We start from the raw sequence: 24,367 nt of genomic DNA on the forward strand, positions 1-24,367 counted from the left end.
GAGAATTGTATATTTATTGCAAATAATCAGCACGAACTTTGCGGAAATATTGCTGCGATATTGCATTGATCGGTAACGTTAAGAAAGATGTAGCTGAGAAAGATTTTTAAAATAGGCTTCCTTCTGGAAGCGAGCTATGTTTAGTTGACTTTTTGGAAGGTTGATATTCTAAATCGCAATGGGGAATATAACAGTAGTTCAGGGAATTACAGAATATTTATTGGAAATAGCGTAGATTGGCTGTGTTATAGATATTAATTAGTGGAGAAGCATACATGAGGTATGCAACGAACTCCGATGCGTGTAAAACATGCAATTATGAATGAAAAGATATGCGTATTTAAGCGTGTGTGCGAAAAGTATGATTTTAGTTGACTCACGGCTAGTGGATCTTTTTCCATTTAAAGGAAAAGAAGTTAGGTTTCATGAAGTTAAATGCAATTTAGGGAAAAAATGGTCGACGATCCTTAAATTCAACTTACGATCGAGTTGCGTTTCATTCGCTAGTTGGTCGAAGGCTTCCATGAAAAGCCGTATTTACTGTCGTGTCGCGAGGCGATCTTGCAGAGTTCGTCGATCAGCTAATTTGACTAACTACTTTAACTGGACAATTAACGTTGTGCATTAGCAAATTTATCCAACGAGTTGTGATTGACGGGAGCCCATGAATAGAGATAAAGTAAATATAAAGAATTGAAAAAGAATTTCGATGTAATTTGTTGACTCGCAGTTGAACGAGGAAAATAGGCGTCGGGTTTGTTACATTGAACGTTTTCAAGGTACTGTGATAAAAGAAAACATTTATAGATTAAAGATAAGGACACAGATATACAAAAGAAAAAGAGCCATGATATTCTTATCCATTAAAATTTATTCGCAAAAATTAGTACAGAAATGTATTTGTGTCTTATTGTAAGAGTTTCAAAATATCTAATCCAAGTTTTTAAAACAGTCCTTCATTTTTTAAAGAATATTGGCACATATATGTGTACGTTTACTTTTATTTAAAGTTAAAAAAATATACAATATTAAAGCGAGACAGGATATTCGTACATAAAAATCGATTTACATATAAAGATTGCTTTAAACAAAAGAAAAACCATTTAAAATTCATCCCTCGAGAAATTAAAGTTTGTTTTCCTGAAAGTGCGACAAGAAGATATTCCTTACAAAAAAATATAAGAAACAATAGAATTGTATCTCAATAAATTGCAGAAATTAATCAGTGTTTCAAAGATTGTGTTCGATCGATTATCAAGATCACGTTTGGCGTTATCGTCACGTAACCTCTAATCTGCACAACTGCACTCTTATAAGATAAAAATGCGATATTGTTTTTCGTAAGAAAATCCCGTTAGGACCTCGTTGTATTTTATTCTGGTTGGCTTGTTGCTGCCCGTCTGTGATTTTAATAAAACGAAGAGGAGGGGCGAGTATTGGTGCGTATGTGTATGAATTCAAATCGACGCGCGCACTTAATCGTCGCATGTAATCTGCGTTCACCGCGCCATATTCTACTTACTTGCTCCAACTATTTATTGGCTCGCTGCAGGATTTATTTATGGAGTGTGTAGCATTCCTCCTCGTGTAAAACTAGTCTTGTTGGACAAATAAGTAAATTTAAGAATATTTTTTATTTTTACAACATTAGCATTACATAATATTTATTTCATCTTTTAGACTCGTTTCCAAATTAATATTTATATAATGTTTCGTGTCAACAACCAATACCTTAACTTAAAGCAAATTCATCGTTATAGACAATCCAATATCACACCTCCATCAGGATTTGTAAATGACTAAATCAACATTCGACATATAATTTTATATTCTGTATTTTTATATATTTGATGTTAAATTGTGTTAATTCCAATCACAAATCCAATTAACACTTTACCGATCGATAGCGATTAGACGTACAAGTTCGATAATACTTTTCATTTTGACACAATAATTATTTTATCTATTAGATTCGATTGGAGCTTACAATGCTATCTCAGAAATGGACAACAAAGTATTAATTGCCATAACGAAAAACCGATTAATAGGAGATCAGTCGATAAAATATTCCAAGGCTACCGACTTGTAAAGTGTTGGTATAGAGTATAAAATGTCACGAAATATATTAAAACCTATTAACCTATTTTTATACTTACATTTATTTATCTTCTTTCAATTATATATAGATTAGAGAAAATAGTATTAAAGTGATGAATCTGAATGTATCGGAATTTTATATATAAAGAGCATTGTCACAAGCAACTTTAAAAACATCTCCAACAATCTTGATCCAGATAAAAAGGCAATTCACAATATAACAGACATAATCGCGATAAATTGACAATAACACGATTGAAATGATTGCCAGCAACATGAAATCAGCATTTTCTAAAGAATACTTGTAAGAGTGATGTAATTCATGATTCCTTTATAACCGCAGTAAATACAAACGTGTGTTCTATATGCTTCCCGAAGAAAGATCGATCATATAACTGCTATAAATCTTTTTTTTTTTTTTTTTTAATAAATAGTAAGTTTATCTTAGAAAGGCACAGAATCAATTTCAACACCTGATACATTACAATTCTATTGGCTCACCCTTACATAATACATTTCTTTTGTTGTACTCGATGATATCTGGGAGAGAAAAAATTGTTGGCAACATTAAATAATACAGTTAGAGACATAGTTTCGTCCTTCTTGAGGGATGATTGCCACTCGAGACTTAGGGCTCGGGGTTTCTGAGACACAAGTACGGCATTGAATTGACAGCTAATTGTCAGTGATGACCATACATCAGAGACCTAGACGATCGGAGGTCACGTGATCTTCCGTTTCATATGGGATGAATGAGCTTATTCCCATTAAGAACACCGCCGCTCGACGTGTACACACATGTGCGCTCACGTAATACCTTTCGCAGTGCTCGACGACCAATTGAACTTGTTGGAAGTCCTTTCTTCTGTTCGTCGGTGCAAATCACCCGATCGATTATCAACCGCATCCTGAAGCGTGCTCACAGGGAAAGAGGTTCATTCGCCGCACTGCTTTCAGTGCGAAGTACACGTTATACATTATAACACAGTGACCCAGCCTTTCTTCAACTTCACGATCTTCATCTTTTCACCCAAATAACTCATATGTTTAACTATGAAACTGAAACAATAATAATTTTGTTCGATATAAACGATGCCATAGCTGCAAGTGATCAATTTTCGTTTTTCACGGATATGATACTCAGGGTCATAATTGTACGAACCCCAAAAAATGCATAATATGAACGTTTTAAAGAAAAAAATTGTCATTTTAGATAAGATAGCATATCTTAACGCATAATTTGCTATTATCATAGTAAACGTTGTTGCATACATAAAAATAATGCATTGGTAATGCCTGGTAATAATTGCATTAGGGTCAATGGAGGTTAGATAATACCTAAACTAACTAAAGCTTGGCAATAAGACCCTCGAAGTAACGATTTGTTATTATACTATTAACTATTTTAGTAATTTTTCTCGATAACTTGAATACATGTGATACATGAATATAAAACAAAGATATTTAATATAATAAAATATAATAAAATACATTTTATTAATTCTAAATTTTAAATACGTCGAAGGCTTTATAATTATAATTCTAAGAAACACTTGGTAAAATCTCTCAAATATTTTATTTAATTAAATTCCGTGTAATCTAACAATTGATTTAAAAAATCAATAAATTTATCCATCACATTATCACACGGGGGACATTTATAGTCCAATGTATCATTTCACACTTCCAGATTTCGTTATCTGCAGGCACTTGATAAAATTATAAAATTTCCCCTGACGAATCCTTACGAATCGTATTTTTCGCGGGCCTGTAATTAACACGAACATGCAGACATCAACTTAAAACTTTAAAACCTCTTTCATATAAATAATAATAAACATTTAGAAACCTAATCAATTTTCATGATTATGCTAATTTCCCAGTATATTTTAATTTTATACAATTATAAAAATAGATTACAACTTGTAAACGAAAAGTTCCGTTATTGATGTTTGTGAAGTACTTTTTTTCTGTCTGATCTGGATAGAAAATTTTCTAATATAAAGTTTCTGATGATAGAAGAAAACGACACTATAAGACAATAGTAACAGCTTTATTTGTTCTGATTTGCAAATGATCAAAATCACTTTGGTATTTGACGGACTATTCGATTCTCTTCCACTTCTAACTGAATACGATGTATTGAGTGTAAAGGGTACAACATTTTTCACACAAGAGTGATCGAAAATATACCAAAAACGTTTAAGCATAGGCGATGGAACAAAGTTCAATCAAAACATTACGTGTGCGCATAGCAAAAGAAAATACTCCGGGTTTTAACTGTCGCGTGATTTTTTTTTATATCGTTCATTTTAGTACAACATTATATCTCAAAAAAGAAATATTTACCATTTAAAACTCGGTACAATTCTCTATAAATACACGAATTCCATACTTTTCTTAAAATTAGTAAACGTTTCGGTAGCGTATTAAAAATACTTAGTTTCGGATGAGACGCAAAAGAAAAGGCGAATGGCACGTGTGCAAACCTTTGTGCTACTTGCCAACGAAATGCTAAATATTAAATAATTCACGAGTGAACACATAAAATGGCAACAAAAATCGTGATTGCACAAATCATCACCTTTTCTATATCTCGAATCTTATTCCTCATCTCAAGTATTTCTCATACAAAAACATACACAGATATGTCTATTCGATTAAATTAATAATAAATAGCTTTGATAACTTGTGACAACGTAGCTTAAAACAAAGAAAATGTTGTTTCTATATACACGATCGATGCAGGTATCTCCTCACGCACTAATTTTACCTAAGCTGATAAGAACACTATTATTCTTAAGTACAAGGCATTCCTGTGCAGAAAATTTCACCACCTATAGTTTACAGAGGCAAAATAGTAACGGAATAAATGCCCCAATAGCTACAAAAACCGGTAACATTACAGAAGAGTCGTCGATGGAATAGGGATCGGGAGTTCTCGGACCACTCGTGTGCCGATTGCGAACTGTAGATTCTTCTTCGTCTTCCTGTATATTCTGATATTCCTCTGGTTCCTGAGGAATCGGACCTAACTGCGGTATATCTAAAAATTATCGTAATTTAGATTTAAATGAAATTTTTAATTATACATATAAGAAGTTTATGCAATACCTTCTATATTTCCTTTTACAACAGCAATAGCATTTATCTTTGGATTATCTCTGTAACCCTGCAATTAATTAATTGGAATTAATTAAACTATAATTAAACCAACATATATAAAATAAATAAGACAAATAATTGAAGTACTTTTATAAATTCAACTCGGATTTGTCCAGCTAAGATTTCAGACTCTTCGTCGTTGTATATTAATTTCCCTCCTTGAATTTTAAATGGAATATATTCATCGTGTGCTATACCACGGCCAACTCTTTCAAAGATATCTAAGTCAGTAACGATAGTATGGTCTCCATTTAATACCACATCAAACACCTGAAACAATTTCAAGATGTAAAACAATTGAAAAATTTTATCTCCACATTCTTATCCTGTATATTAAATACGATTGTTTTAAGTATTAATGTCTCGGAACATGCTAATATAGATTATTCTTATTCACAGAGGCTTATATAAATTATAGCATATACATCAGTCTAGAATGCTATTAATATTAATGTTTTATCTTTGTTCTACATAAAAATGTACTACAAGAAGCATAAAAAGTTTTGCATTATATAAAGCAATTACCTTCATATTGGGAGAATTAAAATAAACTTCACAGAACTTTAATATCATAACATAATCTCCATCTTCACTGATAGGAATATCGTATCCAAAGGTACTATGATGATACCGCTCTGTTTGGTATAGTATTTGATCGATGGCATTTACTCGTCCGATAATCAACTGCTTTCCATAATCTGATGCAGTTCCAACTTTACTCAGTAATGGGTCTTTAGCGTAGCGAATTCCATAACTGTCAGTGTGCGCTTCTCCACCAGCATTTATTGCATATATCACTTCCAGACTTTGAAAGCTTTGTACACACAGTGCGAACAATAATGTTGATATTGTCAATAAATATATTTCCCATCTCGTGGTCATTTTTCTTATTATATAATAGAGCTAAGTTCAACTTTCTCGGATTGGCAATGTAATCATAACTTTCTGTTTTTGAAGTTTTTCTGACCGGCAAGTGAGGTTACGATTAAAATAAAGAAACATTAGAGGCTAACGACACGTCGACACCGCGTGCGAAGAAATCCGCATGTTACTCGATCAAGTTAAATATTCCTTGTTGTTTAAATAAAATTAAGATATCACGTTGCTTGTTTTGTCAACAAATATCATCACTCTCTGAGCACGAATCACGCGCTTTTAATCATACGTGACGGTAGCCACGTTAGGATTACGTGGTCAGTAAACGTGTCAGGTTAGGTGGACAGTGAACATGTGAAACTACTTTTAGTGCAAGTACACAATGATACATTGTATTATATATACTCTGATTAGCTGCGAAAATTTCTTTTTACAGCATTCAGTATGAATTCAATTATAGTTTATTTAATTAAAAAGTAAATCGGTTGATCTAGCATAAGCTACATGCTAACATTAGTAAATATGGTATGAGACCAATCTGTATCCTTTAATGTTATTTAAATTTTGTTTTGTACAAATCTTACTTTAACAATATCTTTCTAACACAAGATAATGATATTACATGAGAAATGAATATCAATTCAGAAAAAAGGCTTCCATTTATTTACATATTAATGGCAGATCTATTCACATTCATTATAAAGTAGTTTAGTAGGAAAGAATGTCGTGATGTAGTCAAAATGATAATGAATACAACATTATATTTGAGTGTGGAATGTAAACAGTTTAGGGATGTTACAGAAAATTAAAACTGCAATTATTTAATATTCCAACAAAAATCATTTTTGAAAGTAAAAATAGAAAGAGTTATGATATGAAATTATATTTCTTATTGATGTAACAGCTGTTGAATAGAACGAACGTTACAAATAACATTTTATATGGTGCTTTTATTCGTCGTCTACTATACGAATAAAGTTGTACTTTTCTTCCTCGTCTTTGGCTTCAGTTGGTGGAGCCACCTGACCTGTAATCTCTAAACTAAATTTTATGCCTGAATTCGATCCTGCTAACAAAAAAACATTTCGATGATTTCACTGCTAAAATTCTCATCGAGATAGAAAATTTCAAATAAAGAATAAAATATAGATCCCTTTATATCCATTGGTTATATAATAAAAATTCCGATTTGAATGATATATTCACATTTTGTTTCACGTTGAACGAAATGAAAGCTCACCTAAATCACTGTTTAATTGAATAAACGTTGCGAATAAATCGCTGCACAGTTTTTATTCGTCATACATCGCTCGAATAAAATTCTGCCTATTTCTGATTGGGAAGGAGTAAACTTTAATTGCTTATATCTCGAAAACCAAATATTTGATTTCAAAGTGGTAAAGGACTTTTCGATTTCTCTTCGCACGGTGTCACTTGCATGTTTCGGCTAGTCCTGTATTTTTAAAACGTCCTGTATATTGTAGGTGCAAGAGACTCTGTGCGTGGCCACATGGCTGAATGTAAATAAGTAGTGTTTGGAACAAACATTCGATTAGTGAATCGAGGTACTTCTGACTAAGGTATTGGTTTACGAGATATTGAAATGGATTCGAAGAAAATACATGAATTTCAAGGCGTGGAAAGATGCTTGACGCGAGTGTATGGATTGTGTGTAGCTTGAAGCTGCTGTGCGATAGGTCGAACTAGAATCAGACACGAACAGAAAATTATGCAGTCGGAAGTAAAGAATCGTAGGGAATCATATAACACAGAGCGAGAGTTTTTCAAGTGTTATCGAAATTAGAGTTTTTTCTTATTAGAGTTCAGTTTTCTTTAAATATATATAGACATATTGCTCCACAATATATCCACACATCTATACATTCACTTGGTCGACAATGGAACATTGTGACATCAAAACGGAAATGCACTGCGATGTTGACGAAAAATTGATCACTTTAGAAGATAACAATTACCAAACAGTCTCAAACACGGGATCAGTGATCGGACCTTCGTCCGGCACGAATGTCCTTTCAATTTTGGATGGTACATTTTTCCAAATCATCCCGGAAAAATGTTCCGACAAAACTGTCGTAGCTGCTTGCATTAAATGTCAGCCGAGAAATGTTGAGATAAAAGGTCAACTAAATTCAACTTCCAACTTTCGATCCCATCTCAAGAGACGTCACGGTGACGAAGTACTGAATGAATATAGTAAACATATGAGAATAAAAAAAATTAAAAATAGTAGTAAGAGACTAGGCGAAACTTCAGGATCGTGCAACACGTATTATCAATGGCAACAAATAACACAAGAAAACTTGAACAAGGATATAATAAGTTACATTCTTCACTCTATGGCGCCGCTTCGAACTGTTGAAGATCCATATTTTCTGAAAATGTTTGAAAACCTCAATATTTCAGGTATGTTTCACACTTGCATGTTACGGCACGGTCACACATTCGACGAATGCCATTCAGCATGCTCTCTTCTTTGACAACATGATAGATCTGTTAGAAGAGAGCATCCGTTTACGAAGCAACATGTTGGAAGAGTGCTTCCGTTATTCGTTATTCCCTATTCGTCGAATACCGAATATAAACTCGCGCCATAATTGATACGAAAATAATAGTAATCTTACTTTTGTTCAGGATTTAAAACTCATCCAGATGTAATTGTTTCAAACAATAAATTATAAAGAATCAATATTATACATCCTATAAATTATTTTTCGGTTTCATCATTCCATTTTGTTAGAAACGTATATATATATATATATTTTTCACGCCTAAATTAATAAATGAATTTAATATAAAATATAAATTGAAAGAATATATTTTCAAACATTTTTATTAATTTATGATAAAAAACAAAAATGCGTAAAAGATTAATAATCTTTAGAAATTTTTTATAAATATTTTACATACATTTAAACAAAAATTTTAAATTTGAATAGAGTGCTTTCGTAAATTTGCAATTTTTGCATAAATTTGTAAACCTCGCAATTCTTTATTAAATTTCGAATGAATGTGTACATTTTATAAACTTGAACGGATATGAAACAGTTATATGTATAGAACCGATATTAAAATCATGGTTGTTTTTACATTACAGATTATGGAACGAGTATTATGACTAGGAGAGAACTAAGCTGCCATATACGAGAACTTTTTACCGAAAATATTTTAAAAATAAAAGAGACCTTACAAAAATTACAATTCGTTTGTACGACTGCTGACATATGGACGGCGAAAAATAGAAGCTTTTTGGGAGTAACGGCACATTGGATTGAACCAGAAACTCTGGAAAGGAAATCCGTAGCTTTAGCTTGCAGACGTTTTGCTGGTAATTATATAATTATTAAATGTGATGGTACAGTATATGTATATTTACACCGAACTAAACGAAATAATTATTTCATATTTAGGTTCTCATACTCACGATAAAATTGCCGAACGTCTCGAAGAAATTCATGCGGATTTCGGTTTAAGTTTTCCAAAGCTAACGGCCACGGTAACGGACAATGAAAGTAATTTTTTAAAAGCTTTCAAAGTATTCGGAGTAGAAATCAAATCTGAATATGACGATGAGTACGATAGTACAGATAGCGATAGCCACCATGTGGTATTTAACAATGAAAATGAAGTAGCAGAATTTTATATTAACGATAGAGTATTCAGTACACTGCCCCGACATATCCGTTGCTTTGCCCATATGCTTTCCCTTTGCATAACAACTGATGCTATTCGTACTATAAAAAACTCAGAAGAATTAAACGCTGTGCATAATAACGTAATACATAAATGCACTTTATTATGGGATGCAGCGTCTCGGCCGAAGTCAGCAGAAATAATAGAAAGTGTATTAGGTCATACATTAAACAAACCAAAAGATACAAGATGGAATTCTTTGTACGATTCTTTGATACAAATCGCTCGAATAAAAGAAAAAACTTATAACTTATTTAAACTCCTGGGCATGGAGTGCGTTTTAACTGATACGGAATTTCTGTACATCGAAGAACACATTTCTTGTACGGAACCGATCGCACAAGCATTAGATATCTTACAAGGGGAAGAGGACGTATTTTATGGTATGGTCATCCCTTGTTTGCTTTCTTTGCAACGAAAATTGCAGCGCCTGAATGAACAGAAGTGGATTTATTGCAAACCACTAATTCAAACGCTTTGCAATAGCATAGAAATTAGATTTGAAAACTATTTAAATTTCCGTACACCTGAAGCAGAGAAAGCAGTAATTGCTGCATTTTCGCATCCGAAGTTTAAAAATAAATGGTTGTCATGCGTTGAAACTGAGAAACACGAACGACTACTATCTTTATTTAAAAAAGCTCTTTCTTCACAAATAGAAATAGACACACCAACCTCTGATGCTCCTAAAAACCAAACATATAACAAATTTCATCATTTCTTCGATTTTAGAACTTTGTCACCAACGCGTAATGATCAAGACTTACTTTCTACAACTAACACGGAATTATTAGCTTTGCAATATTTTACGGACAAAACGGAAGAATATAGTATGCTAAATTCATTCCCTGCAATTAAAAATATATTTATACAGTACAATACTCCATTACCATCATCAGCACCAGTTGAGCGTTTATTTTCATTTTCAACTATAATTAATGAGCCAAAAGCATATAAATTATCAGATACAACATTTGAGCAAAGGGTTATACTTAAAGCAAATTTACTAAACAAAGTTGTGTAAATAGTTATGTAAATGAATAACTAAGAGGAATGACAGTGTTTTCCAGGAGAAACTAATTGAATTATTTAAAAGCAAGGTTTTAGCTAATGTACATACAAATTAATAAAACGATGTATATATGTGTTTGTATATCATGCAAAGGAAGTCTGTAAGTATAATTTATACGCATGTGATGAAAGTGAGCCTGACAGTTATATATTTAACAATTAGCTTTTAATTAATAATCTTACAGTCTTAGTATTTAGTGAATTTATATTGTTAGTTCCATTTTGAAATATTTGATATACAGTATTGCAAGTGATAGAGAACTAATAAAGGATAATCGTACCATTTAAGTTTACATTGTTATATTTTCCTTACCCATGTGCTATATTGAATAAATCTTAACACAGATATATTTATATTAAACCTATCTACACATTATATTTAATAAACACAAATTTGACTCAAAACAAATTTACTTAAAGGTTACAAAAAGGAACCTATAATTTAATAATCAAATGAAACTGAAAAATAAGAAACTTCTTAGTTACTACTTCATTTTCCAGTCAGGAATTATTCATTGTTAATAATTTAAATGAAGTTGCATAAAATTAATAAAGAACACATTAAAATAAATAGTTTATTTGAAAAATTTCATTGCGCAGTTTGTTCATAGATAGCGATAAACTGTACAGTTTTTTTTATCGATAGACTGGCATCGTAAAGACGTGCTTTTCTTATAGTAGTTTGAATACAAATGAGAAGCATACTTTGACTTCAGGGGAGCGTTTACCATTGACGCGAACAGCTGCCACTATCGCTTCCTTCCCTTACCAATTGGAAACCTTACAAACACAATGACCATGACATAAAAGGTGATTCTTTGAAAATGCGTACAATGTATACAAGTACATTTCATTTCGTATTAGTAGACGGACAGGGTCGACCTTACGTGAAAACAAATGATACGTCGCAGAAGAAAAACATTTCAAAAAGTGAATAAAGAATCACGATTATTATATTTAAACGTGGCTCTCCATAGAAACATCAAATTATTGTCAAGCAATGAAAATTAAATTGCTCAACTTCAACAGTACAGTGGTTGACTTAAATTTTTATATCAATTGTATATACTGTTATAGTACTGTTACGTAGCAAAATGTTAGTATACCTCATTTAATACACGTTACTTTATAGTGAAAAATGTCAGTTTTATTCATTTTCAATATGTATTATTTAAGCTAGAATTGTGTATAGAATGTCTACATGGAACGGGGCGTCAGAGCGCTGATTATTTTAGCATCGGCCCTGTCCACGATGTTGGATCGTATATACATACGAAGAATATTAGAAGTAAATACACACTTTCTATAAAGTTGTGTTTGTGAAGTGTACTAAAACGCTATGAGGAGCTCTACAAGGTCAACGCGAAATTCATATGTAGGCTGAACGAATAAAATATATATATATATATATAAATAATAAATTACTAGAAATATATTTGAGAATTTTCTCAAAATATCAAGTACTAATTTGGTAAACATTAGTAGGTAGAACTAATGTAAATAAAACCAAGTTCAGGCTCTGTATACATTTTTAGGAGTATAAAGAACAATAGATATCAAAACGTTTGAGAACCACTATCCTAAACACATCTGCGTAAGCAAATCTCATGCTGACGCTTTGGCATCAACACATTCATTTGTGAACAGCAGTCGATACTTGAACGAATGTGTCTTTTTTTTATAAAAAATTTGGTTACTTTTAGACGATATTTATATGTCTTTAATACAGCCAAATTTCTCGCTGATGGCAAATAAAACGTTTAGCATAAATACACGTACGAAAAAATTACTGACAGCATATATTTTCAAAATTTTATTTAACAACAATTTTCAAAATTATATGCACAAAATTGCGATTCGCACTTTTTGTAGACTGATATGAAGTATTATCACGTGAATTCTTTTCATAGGTTAGTTACCTCGAGATGTTCAAGAAAAGAATCACTATTATGTACTGATAGAGTATACTCAAGTACATTACTGGAGGAGATATTTCAAGTGATCTTGTGTAGAGCAAATAAGTTTTCTACTTTAGTTTTATCTTTACAATGGAAGAAAAATTCGAATTTAATAAGTGAAGTGTCGTTTGAATTGCTTTTTTTCTATTATGTGTTTAACTTATTACAGCTGAACTTCAATAACAATCATGAACATTACGTATGTATCTAATTAATGAGATACTACATTACATAGCAGCTTTGCAATCAGTCCTATTTTCCAATGACGAGAAGGTTATTTATTCGTGAAGGTGACAAGAAATAGAGAAAAATAAAATTGTGTTCGAATATGTGAAATATGTAATACTATATCTTACTGGGATTATTTGATCATGTATTTGTATAGTAATAGAGAACAAAGAACAAATATTTAGTTTCTTGTTTAAACATAAGTTAATATTTTGCTTAAAAATCACAGAGGAAAGAAAACCTTTGACATTTTCCCGATCAAGGTAGCGAACTTGATCACACTATATTTGTACATAACAGTGACCTTTATTTAAATTTCTCGAAACGAATGACTAACATAACTCATGAAAGATTTATATTTTAGAGAAAATTTGTATCGATCGCGTGTGTATACACGTAGACCCTTCATAATGCACAAATGATACTTGGGTAAGACATACGTATACTGTCACGAAAGTGACTTTAATAAAGTGACTCATTGTTGAACGAGTATTAACCCATAAGCTAGTGTATTGAACGAATGTAGCTGGATTGTAGTAAACAGTGATGGATTCAGACTTATTGGGGCCTGAAGCCAACTATTTCGAGGACACCTTTCCTTTTATGAAACATTGTACACGAAGCAAATATTATTATTATCAAGACATATTTACCACTCTAAAGTTTAGATATTTAAATCTAAAAAATATAAAAGGGAAATATGTTAAAAATATAAAAAAACAGCAACTGTAAGTTTTAAGAATTATAAAAACAGTACGAGGTAAGAAAAAAATGCTCACACACAATTTTCAAGAAAAAACTCTGTAAGAATTTCGAACTGTTTGAAAAATTCTGTTTCAAATGGACATACATTATTAGCAATAAATGGGCAAATATTATTTTTGAAATAAAATTAGAACGAAAGTATTTACACAAACTAAATCATTTTTCAGAAATGCAAGAAATGTTTTAGTTAAACGAAAAGTAAAGGGCACTTGGGATACCATTACCTTCATGCTAGAGCCGTCCCTGTAGTCTGGACTGTACTATAATGCACTGAAAGTTTCATTGGAACTTTTGCAAACGTTACCGCAATGCTTATCGCCATCGATTACATCCACTGTGCTTTGCCGCATTGGCTGCATTTCCCCTGTGCAAAATTTTCGCGTAATTTATCAAGTACAGAATTCATACTTTAACCGATAAGAACATGACGCCAGATAGAAAAAAATAAGCAATACAAAAATGAAATACGTATTAATACAGTTTATAATGATTATTAATTATTACATGACTATTAGCGCTGAATGTCTGCAGAGTGTATATCATGGAACGAATTATATAATACCAGTGATAAACAATCTCATAACTGCAAGTGTAAAAATGTAATACGTTTATCATGCTTCCGTAGAAACTCATATAGATTAAAAAAAACTCGTTACGATGCCCGCAATGATACAGCATTGTGATTCATTAACATTAACGGGACATTTTGTAGTATTGCTTGCTCGATATTTACAGTAAATTTGTAATGATTTTAATGATATCAAATATTGCTCGAGTGAAATTCTACTCATCTCTGAATGAAATCAATTTATAGCCATCTATGAACATAACTACACGTGCGCTTGTGTATGTGGCCCAGTATGGTTTCTTCTCGAATTAGCTACCATATACTAGATGCTTCTCTCGCATTCTACTTCCGCATCGTCTGCCGTTCCAGGCGGAAGTGATTCTGTGCAATTATTCGTGGGCAGCCGATTTCCCAAGAAATACTAATGAAAATGTATCGCAATTTTCATTTGAACAAATCGAACGAAATTTCGATATGTTTACGACAGATAAAGTTAGTTTTGGTCGGTCAATAATCCGTATGAAATTTCACCATTGACGTACGTAGTTGGTCGCGAGCGGCCAATAGCTGTCCAGAGGTGGTAAAATCTGACTCGGGATTGGTGCGCATAGGTGTTTGGGCGTAAGGAACATTCCAGAAGCGTCCTCTGGGAAAGTCATATATACCGTGCCCTGGTGCGGGTTCTTCACTCACGTTGCGAATCGTACACGAGGAACTTCTTCTCTGTCCTACAGGACGAGTTTTCATTAACGAACAAAGCGAATAAAGAAAAGGTGTGCATCCGTTGCTAGCGTTACATTCGACATATAATCGTAACCGATTTCATTTGAAATTTTTAGACGTCGTTGCGAGAATTTCATTTATTTTTCGTTTGTGTTTTCAGAAAAAGAAAAGATGGCCAAAGCACCTGCAGTCGGTATTGATCTTGGCACCACGTACTCGTGCGTTGGCGTTTTCCAGCACGGAAAGGTAGAAATCATCGCCAACGACCAAGGAAATCGTACAACGCCTAGCTATGTTGCATTCACGGAGAGCGAACGGTTGATTGGCGATGCCGCTAAAAACCAGGTCGCCATGAACCCCAACAACACAATCTTCGGTAAATACATATATATGTATATATTTTGTCACGTAATCGTTAATCATGTTGAAGAAACTCCACGCCATGCCCTGTTTTGTGAATAGAAATATTCATTTTTCAGACGTTTCTCGGAATACTTTTTTTCTTATATCATTTGTGTTTAATTGTCGCATTTTTCTGGTCGGCACCGGAAGCAATTATATTTTCTTAACATTCTCCTATGAGGGATAAACTCGTGTCTCGAGTAATCTCATCGTCGCACAGTGCGACGAGTATATGAGAAATAAGGACAAAAATCAAATCAGTATTCAAAAATATTCTACTTGGTAAAAAGGTAAAAAAAAAGTAAATAAGTATGTTGAAACAATGAAGAAAATGTTTATCAAAAATCTTTGTTAAACAATTATTAATTAATTAATTAATTTTAAAAAGATAATAGAGAAATTTAATTTTAAATAATATCTACACATAAAAAAGTTTAGGCCGAATCGTCGGAATCGAGATTGTCACTCGGTGATTCAATCATTCGGTTCTACAAAGGCGGCAGATTGGGGCAGGAATTTCTTTCACTATCTTAAAGTAGGCTACCTAATAAATTTTTTAAGCCAAGCCGGGAAGAGACCGTTTCAGCCTTTTCGAAAAAAGTAGTTCTTAAGTTAAACAAAGGAAACTGCAAAACTAAAATGTTAACTAGTGCAAATCGTTCATTTTACATATATTATTAAAACTTCATAAAACTGCTATAGAGTAGTTTTAAGTATTAGTATTATAGGGCTAACTTACCACGAAAATTCAGAATCATTATAAAAAAAAAAATACTTTAAAAAAAATTTTTTTTTAAAGAAGTACCTATCCTGTTGAAAGATAACTTCAGACTAAAATTAATTCTACTTACAAAACAAGTCTAAATAATCAAATCAAAGAAAAAAAAAATTTTTATTTTTTGACTTTTGTCCACAGTTCGACGCACTGTGCGTCGGTCCTTTTATTAGTAATGGGTGAAATTGTCAAAAATAAAAAAAATTGTCAAATTGTTAAAAATATCATATGAATTACAAAGCAAATTATGCGCGTGAATACTTGGAATTTTTAAAAAAGCGATGACTGCGAATTTGTGGTCAACTGAAAAATTACAGTCAACATCTATAAATTAACATTCAGTTTTCGATAAGTTTTAGTAATAATGAAATTTGAATTTTATCGAAATTTTACGAATGACCTTGAACACAAACAACTGGTATTCATCGTGTTATTTTGAAATAATGTTTGACTGAACTTTACTTTGGGGGACGAAAACTTGTTAAGCTTTCTTTTACTTAACCTTGTACGTTTCGGCGAGTAGAATCTGAAAATGCTAGTTCTAAGGTAAGGAATCCACTGGTTCAGAAGTTATAATATTGCCTTGCAGTCATATTGTCGGTAAAAGAGATTCTCGTAGGTGGCTATTTTTGAAAACTTCCATATTTCGAATTAACAAAGTTGGTTTGGGTATATATTTTCGGGGAGAGGGTGCAGAAGGAGGGACTTCGCTCTAGAGTTAGAATTTGTATAAACAAATACGGTAAAAATGATCACCTTTAACTGCTCATAACTTCTGAACCGGAGGATTCTTCGCCTTAAAAATAGAATTTTTGGATTCTATTCGCCGAAATTTACCAAATCCCCCAAGTAAAGTTTAACATAATATTTTGTTTAAATTTGTAAAGAGGCGTGGAAAATGTACGGCGTGGTAGAAACTGGAAAATCAATACTTATATATGTTATTATGTATACGTTAACGACGCATGCGCATGCATCATACGCTTAGAGTCATGGCTTCTAGAGGAAGTCTTTCTAATTTTCCATTAGATCATCGCGAGTAATGGATAATCGTGTCGTACACGTTTTCATTTAAAAATTTCTATAAAATAAAATCCAAAAATATATTATGACAGTTTTTGACAATTGAAAACGGGATTAATGCTACAAAATATTCAAATAATAAAGTACTATTTTCACTATTAAATTATTTCGTTAATGTTAAGATGCTCTGTAATAAGCTGTTCTTTCTGAGGGTCACATAACCTTGAGACTGAAACATTACATAGTTTACTAATGAAAATAATACTTGTTGCTCGTGATGTTTAAACAAATGTATCACACTGTATGCTATACCTTTGTCAGAGGCTTGTTTTCCCATTCCCACGGAAGAGATTGTTCCATTCTCCAACGGTCGGTTTTCGAATACTGAAATTTCTGCCCCCTCTTCCCCCCCCCCCCCCCCCGTGAGATCGCACGATCAACAATGGCATTACAAATTTTTGTTTGTAACATCAACCATCCTTTGTTTTTCCACACGATGAAATCTCATTACTCATTTGAGCTAAATTATATGAACTAAAATTTGTAATAAATCACATTACAATAATTCTTATCATTCAAATTTTTCAGATGCCAAACGCCTGATTGGACGTCGCTTCGAAGACACAACTGTTCAAGCCGATATGAAACACTGGCCCTTCGCTGTTGTGAGTGACTGTGGCAAACCCAAAATTCAAGTACAATACAAAGGAGAGACGAAGACTTTCTTCCCTGAAGAAGTGAGTTCAATGGTCCTGGTGAAGATGAAGGAAACAGCTGAGGCATACCTTGGACAAACCGTCAGCAATGCCGTGATCACTGTACCTGCTTACTTCAACGACTCGCAGCGTCAGGCAACCAAGGACGCTGGTACCATCTCGGGCTTGAACGTTTTACGTATCATCAACGAGCCCACCGCTGCCGCCATCGCTTATGGTTTAGATAAAAAAGCCATGAATGAGCGCAATGTCCTGATTTTCGATCTAGGTGGTGGAACCTTCGATGTGTCTATTTTGACCATTGAAGATGGTATCTTTGAGGTGAAGTCTACTGCGGGAGACACTCACCTTGGCGGTGAAGACTTCGACAACCGTATGGTCACTCACTTCGTTCAGGAGTTCAAGCGTAAATACAAGAAAGATTTGACCTCGAATAAGCGTTCCCTTCGTCGTCTCAGAACAGCTTGCGAGCGTGCGAAGCGTACACTCTCGTCGTCCACTCAAGCTAGCATAGAAATCGACTCGCTCTATGAGGGAATCGATTTCTACACTTCAATTACCAGAGCTCGTTTCGAAGAGCTTTGTGCTGATCTCTTTAGAGGAACGCTCGAGCCAGTAGAGAAATCGTTACGCGATGCGAAGATGGACAAGTATCACATCAACGATATCGTCCTAGTTGGTGGATCAACCCGTATTCCCAAGATCCAAAAGCTATTGCAAGATTTCTTTAATGGAAAGGAGTTGAACAAGTCTATCAACCCCGATGAAGCTGTAGCTTATGGAGCTGCTGTGCAAGCTGCCATTCTGCATGGTGATAAATCCGGGAAAGTACAAGACCTGCTACTCCTTGATGTCACACCTCTGTCTCTTGGTATCGAAACTGCCGGTGGTGTTATGACCGCTCTTATCAAGAGAAATACTACCATTCCAACAAAGCAAACTCAAACCTTCACCACTTACGCTGATAATCAACCTGGCGTATTGATTCAAGTCTACGAGGGAGAGCGTGCGATGACAAAGGACAACAATTTGCTGGGTAAATTTGAACTCAGTGGAATACCACCAGCTCCTCGAGGCGTTCCTCAAATCGAAGTCACCTTCGACATTGATGCCAATGGTATCCTCAACGTAACTGCTGTGGACAAATCCACTGGCAAGGAAAACAAGATCACCATTACCAACGACAAGGGTCGCCTTAGTAAGGAGGAGATTGAAAGAATGGTCAACGAAGCTGAGAAGTACCGCAGCGAAGATGAAAAACAAAAGGAAACCATTGCTGCTAAGAACGGTCTTGAGTCTTACTGCTTTAACATGAAGAGTACGGTGGAAGACGAGAAACTGAAGGACAAGATCAGTGCCAGTGACAAGCAAGTAGTACTAGATAAATGCAATGACATCATCAAGTGGCTCGATGCCAACCAATTGGCCGACTCAGAAGAGTACGAACACAAGCAAAAGGAGTTGGAGGCTATCTGCAACCCGATCGTCACGAAACTGTATCAAGGAATGGGTAGCGCTCCTGGAGGTATGCCAGGTGGATTCCCAGGAGCAGGCGGTGCTGCTCCAGGTGGAACACCAAGTGGCGGTGCATCCGGTGGTCCCACCATTGAGGAAGTCGACTAAATTGGATGCTGCTCTAATTAGGGTGCATCTAATGAATCTTTAATGGTTTTTAACCAACTTTTAAAAGATTTGTTGTTGATTTTCTATGTTCTGGGGAAACTTCGTGAAAATACAAAAAGAAACAAGTGAATTCAATGAGTTCACTGGAACTTATATATGATTGTTTCATTTTTCCCCCTATAATTTAGTATATTGTCATGTGTTCTAATCGGAATACAGAAAGATCATTCATTTTAGCAATGTCAATAACTGAACTGTAATCTAAAACAATTAACGTTCTCTTTTTAATTCACACAAAATTACTATTTTCATTGCTCACATTGAAATTTCTACAGTTGCTAAACACCCATTAAATTAGTTACTCTACATTTGCAAAACATAACACGATTTATTCTTAATAACTAAAAATTAGTTTCTGACAGTAAATTCATTTTTTTGTACATGTATATTCTGAAATTGCAAATAATTAGAATGCTTTCGATGAAATGAAATTTTATTGGTAAGCACAACAGGCTGCTACAGAAAACAATTTTTTGATAATTTTCTAACGCATACCCAAAATAATCTGAAATCAGTAAGTGACAAAACACCTGAATCGCGAAACGTCGGAATAAAAGTGTAGAGTGCAAGGATTAGTAAAACAGAAAATTAAGATGGATGTGCCATAGACGTTGCGAACAATAGGGTTGGTTTCCTTTTCTTCCTCTTTTTCCCACCTCCATCTTTCTTTGCTCCTAAAAGAATAGGCAAAAGTGAAATAATCGATGTTGTGATATATATATTTTATATATACATCTCACAAGCGAACTATAGTTGTCGCAACAAACGTTTGTACTCTAGTTATAAATACATTAGACATACCAAGCAATTTTGTTTGTTCTAAAGCCGCTGCCAAGGCATCACCGAAGCTTTGACTGTAGGATGGCGCTGAAATGTAATTCTCTTCGTCAGTGTCTCTTGAAGACGACTGAGCAGGCATGTTCGAATACGATTTCCCGTGAGTAGAATTAACAGACGGCCACACTGATTGGGATTTTAAACGTGTGCCCTTGTTTCGTAACATCTCCGCGAACGATGGTCCCTGATCGTGAGCGGTATTGTCGGTTTGTCCACCCGTAGCAATTTCATCAAATGTGCTGAACGATGGACTGCTGGATACGCTTGAAGTCACAGTTGATTCTGGCGGTGATGAAACGGTTTCTCTGTAAAAGATATTATTTATTTTAAATTATAGTGTTCAATCACTAAATTTAGAGAATATACGTAAATAAACTGGAATAAAAAATTTACGTACTCTGCGAACAATACTTCTGGCTGCCATTGAGGAAAATGTCGCTGCGAATCGATGTGTACAATAGGCTTGGGGTATCTTCCCATTCGTTTGTTTTCTTCATCATTGATCTTTTTTTCCCTCTTTCTTTCCTCGCGTTCTCGCTGTTGCCTGCGTCTATGCCTCAATGCTAATTGCTCTGTAACAGCGTTAGACAAAATATAAATGTGAATAAGTTAATAACGATTACTTCTGATAACCGATTCCAAAATAATTTCATGATAAAGAAAATTATTACCTTGAAACGAAGAAAGAACTTCTTCTGATATTATCGGTGGTTTTAATTCGATCTCGGCTACTTCAAACTGGCAAGTGATGGGCAAATGACATAGATATCTTAACCTGCGTCTTAGGTCTTCTGTAAGACTTCCTCCTTCTTTCTCTAAAAGTTTTCCTGTTATCATGTGGGGAGAATTTTCAAGACTGCCGTACTGCATTTCCAGCATCTTTACATTTACTGCATGGAGATATAAATCTTGTCCATCGTCCGCTAAAAATTAACATTTTTTTTTAACAAAATGAGACAAATAAAAGCAAAGACATATCAATATACAAGTACCTTGATAAAAGTAAAAGAATTTCTGTACGCCCGAAGTTGATTGAGCGCTATTGGGAGAATTTTCTATCATTTTGGAAGATTCTTCATCCGCACTTTTCATATCTTTTTCGATTGAAATATTGTTGGTTTCTACGGAATCTTGAAATTCTTGTTGTTTTTCAGTGTCACTGCTCTCTTCCCGTGTTGTAGTCGCATCTACAGAAACTTCTGATTTTGATTTTATCTACAAAGGAAAATCATCACAATTGCTTTAAATTAAGAGTTAAGAAATACGCTTCACATGAGTAAATCAACGTTACCCCTTGTAACAGTTCTTCTTCTCTTATTGAAAGTTCATTAAGCGCTTGTTCGATATAACAGTTTGCTGGTGAATCAGGATTATCTGCTAGTTCTAATTTCAACTGAACGCGTTCGCATTCGATGATATTCATAACCTGAATTAATGCATTTATTAGAAAAATACTGATCAGAGTCTTCTTAAAGGAATGCTTTTAAAGTTACGCATTTTATTTTTTGGAAATTTGTAGACTTACATCATCTGTGCTTGCAATTAAAAGTTTTGAATACACATGACTGCTAATAGTTTCTGAAGCTGGAAAAAAGTTTGTTGGGATTTCCGTTACAGACCCAACAGGTACTGCGAGTAGTGATCCTTTTTCGCGACGCATTAATCGTAAGGTGACATTATCACCAGAATTTAACGCGGTTTGCGTGATTACGGTGACACTAAAAATAACAAAAATTTTATATTTTTTCATCGTGTAAGATGTATTTCTTTATATATTAAGAGGATTATTAATATTACCTTCTCAAATCATATTTCTGAATGGTTTCATAACAAATGGGACATTTGCGCCAGGATTTATCAGAGAGTGATAAATAATGAAGGATACAAGGCCAACAATAAACATGACCGCAACGTGTCATTTTTCCAGCAACTGGTGAACACAAACAAATTGGGCAAGACAAACTTTCAGAACTATGGATTTTCTGAAATTTAATATGCTCATTAATTTCTTAAATTTTAGCAATCACATTTATGACTTACAATTTGTTCTACCAATTTCCAATCAACTAAAGCATCAGGATCAATTAGATATAATGAATAATTTCCATTGGCAGTTACAACAAATTGGCAGCTAAAAAAACAGTAACGGTTAGTATGTAATAAACAGTCTATCTTTAGATAGACTGAACTATAATATTATTTCACACCTGGCTTGTAAAAACTGTTCTTTGTTGTACTTGTGTCGCTGTACTGGTGGAAGCCACCTATTACTGTTGTAGGAGTAACCCTTTGTTAGTTTCCCATGTCTCCATGCACCTGAACCACCTTGCATCTCGCGTGGTTCATAATGAAAATTCAGCAGATGATTCAAATTCTGCTTTTTGCTTCCTTGGGCCACTACTGAGCCAGGCTCAGCTAATTCTGCTTGCTCTACCTAAAGCAAATTAAAATGTTTAATTAAAATATCAACCAAAGAATAAACATATTATTAAATACATTAAAGAATTAGTGTTATTAGTGTGGTAGAGTAATTAAATATAAGTATTAACCTTGGTATCCTCCTTTGCACCGCCATGATATTGTCCTTTAGGTTTTGGTCTCTTATCAAAACTTTTGGCTTTCTGTACATTGCACTTCTTTGGTTGTTCGTATTTCGAGAAACTACCAGAGGCAGTTGGTTCGCGACGGCGCGAAGTTCTCGGGAAGAGCTTATTAGTAGCATCTAAAAATTGATAATAAAATTTAGGTCTGGATGAAACAATGGATATTTTATAAAAAATAAATCGTCTATCTAATATAAACAAAAAAATTTGGCTCATTGCAGGCTCTACAAATTATTGTTACATCATGGGTTGGTCTTAAATTTTCTGTAAATATTAATTAATTTGAAAATTTACTGAGAAGTATCCAAATAAAAGATCAGAAACATTTAGAGTATGTCAAATAACAAACTGGTATTGCCACATGTTATGTATTAATGACCAGACAGCCATTCTATAAGCTGTATGATTGATGATCATTGAACCATGATAAGAACTTTTTTTATATGATTTCTGAAGAAACTAGCTGCAATGCTGGTGAAATATCATTCCACCCAAAAGACAAGGCTTGCACTTGGGAGCCTCAATTAATATTACACATATTATTATTATTGGAGCCACTATTAGAAGGTCCTTTCAAAGAACTTAAAGAAATATATAATTAACAAGTTCGTTAAAACTGAAAAACGAGAAGAAAGGATAGAACATGAAAATTTCTTAAACCGTAGCAAGTAAAATTGTGTGTTTTTGCAACGTGATACGCACATAAGACGTCAGCAAAAAGATGACGTCGCTATCGAAGCGATCGACATTCGGACAACGACGCACCTTGATTCTTCTTCGCATCAGCAGGAACCCCCTTTGTGGAGAACTGCGTAAATTTCGCGTTCTTTTCCATTTCCGGCACGAATGTGCTCGTGCTGATTTCCAGCGTGATTGAGGCTGTGGTCTCCTCCGTATGGAGAAACAGTGTATTTTTGCAGACCCTTCATCTTCTTCAATAAGCCATGTTTCGTTTGCGTCAAAGGTGAAGAACGAGTCCTCGAGATGCCGATAATCGACGGCCGATGTGACGGTGCTACGGTGACCACGGATTCCTGTGTAACAGAGCAAAAAGCTCTGCCTCGCCTTTTGTCGTAAAACGACAATTACCTGATTTCCTGGCTCTACGGCCAAAAACGGTCGCGATCTCGTCGCTATGATGGCGACGAAACTAATGACTTGCGCAA

General features: G+C 34.0%; 3 protein-coding genes and 1 long non-coding RNA gene across 4 annotated transcripts; 1 reads left to right on the forward strand and 3 right to left on the reverse strand.

Moving 5' to 3' along the window:
* Window positions 1-4,131: 4,131 nt before the first annotated feature.
* Window positions 4,132-6,431, reverse strand: LOC128872938 (malectin-A). The gene is made up of 4 exons (XM_054116132.1): window positions 5,788-6,431; window positions 5,350-5,532; window positions 5,212-5,269; window positions 4,132-5,143 (listed from the first exon to the last, which is right to left on the reverse strand). Exons 1-4 carry the CDS (start codon window positions 6,142-6,144, stop codon window positions 4,935-4,937), a joined length of 807 nt encoding a protein of 268 aa, XP_053972107.1. The 5' UTR covers window positions 6,145-6,431; the 3' UTR covers window positions 4,132-4,934.
* Window positions 6,432-11,381: 4,950 nt separating this feature from the next.
* On the reverse strand, window positions 11,382-14,912 carry LOC128872947 (uncharacterized). Its single transcript, XR_008456280.1, has 3 exons — window positions 14,376-14,912; window positions 14,096-14,235; window positions 11,382-11,700 (listed from the first exon to the last, which is right to left on the reverse strand). It is a non-coding gene; the product is annotated as an uncharacterized LOC128872947 (long non-coding RNA).
* Window positions 14,913-15,072: 160 nt separating this feature from the next.
* LOC128872935 (heat shock 70 kDa protein cognate 4) lies at window positions 15,073-19,856 on the forward strand. The gene is made up of 3 exons (XM_054116127.1): window positions 15,073-15,212; window positions 15,323-15,538; window positions 17,951-19,856. The coding sequence occupies exons 2-3, from the start codon at window positions 15,334-15,336 to the stop codon at window positions 19,699-19,701; spliced, it is 1,956 nt and encodes a 651-aa protein (XP_053972102.1). The 5' UTR covers window positions 15,073-15,212; window positions 15,323-15,333; the 3' UTR covers window positions 19,702-19,856.
* A 320-nt stretch (window positions 19,857-20,176) lies between these two features.
* On the reverse strand, window positions 20,177-24,367 carry LOC128872934 (RING finger protein 10). Its single transcript, XM_054116125.1, has 12 exons — window positions 23,967-24,367; window positions 23,148-23,320; window positions 22,806-23,032; window positions 22,639-22,729; window positions 22,396-22,580; window positions 22,124-22,316; window positions 21,890-22,024; window positions 21,591-21,813; window positions 21,270-21,521; window positions 20,996-21,170; window positions 20,563-20,903; window positions 20,177-20,435 (listed from the first exon to the last, which is right to left on the reverse strand). The coding sequence occupies exons 1-12, from the start codon at window positions 24,034-24,036 to the stop codon at window positions 20,350-20,352; spliced, it is 2,151 nt and encodes a 716-aa protein (XP_053972100.1). The 5' UTR covers window positions 24,037-24,367; the 3' UTR covers window positions 20,177-20,349.

Source organism: Hylaeus volcanicus, chromosome 2 (genome assembly GCF_026283585.1).
Source record: "Hylaeus volcanicus isolate JK05 chromosome 2, UHH_iyHylVolc1.0_haploid, whole genome shotgun sequence".
Classification (NCBI taxonomy): Eukaryota; Metazoa; Arthropoda; class Insecta; order Hymenoptera; family Colletidae; genus Hylaeus; species Hylaeus volcanicus.

Coding starts and splice junctions, on each gene's coding strand:
- LOC128872938 (XM_054116132.1), bottom strand. CDS start 6,144: ATGACCACGAGATGGGAAATATATTTATTGACAATATCAACATTATTG. Junction 5,533..5,787: donor TTAATTCTCCCAATATGAAG/GTAATTGCTTTA, acceptor AAATTGTTTCAG/GTGTTTGATGTGGTATTAAA. Junction 5,144..5,211: donor TGTAAAAGGAAATATAGAAG/GTATTGCATAAA, acceptor GATAATTTTTAG/ATATACCGCAGTTAGGTCCG.
- LOC128872935 (XM_054116127.1), top strand. CDS start 15,334: ATGGCCAAAGCACCTGCAGTCGGTATTGATCTTGGCACCACGTACTCG. Junction 15,539..17,950: donor CCCCAACAACACAATCTTCG/GTAAATACATAT, acceptor CAAATTTTTCAG/ATGCCAAACGCCTGATTGGA.
- LOC128872934 (XM_054116125.1), bottom strand. CDS start 24,036: ATGGAAAAGAACGCGAAATTTACGCAGTTCTCCACAAAGGGGGTTCCT. Junction 22,581..22,638: donor GGAAATTGGTAGAACAAATT/GTAAGTCATAAA, acceptor ATTAAATTTCAG/AAAATCCATAGTTCTGAAAG. Junction 22,025..22,123: donor TAATTGCAAGCACAGATGAT/GTAAGTCTACAA, acceptor GCATTAATTCAG/GTTATGAATATCATCGAATG.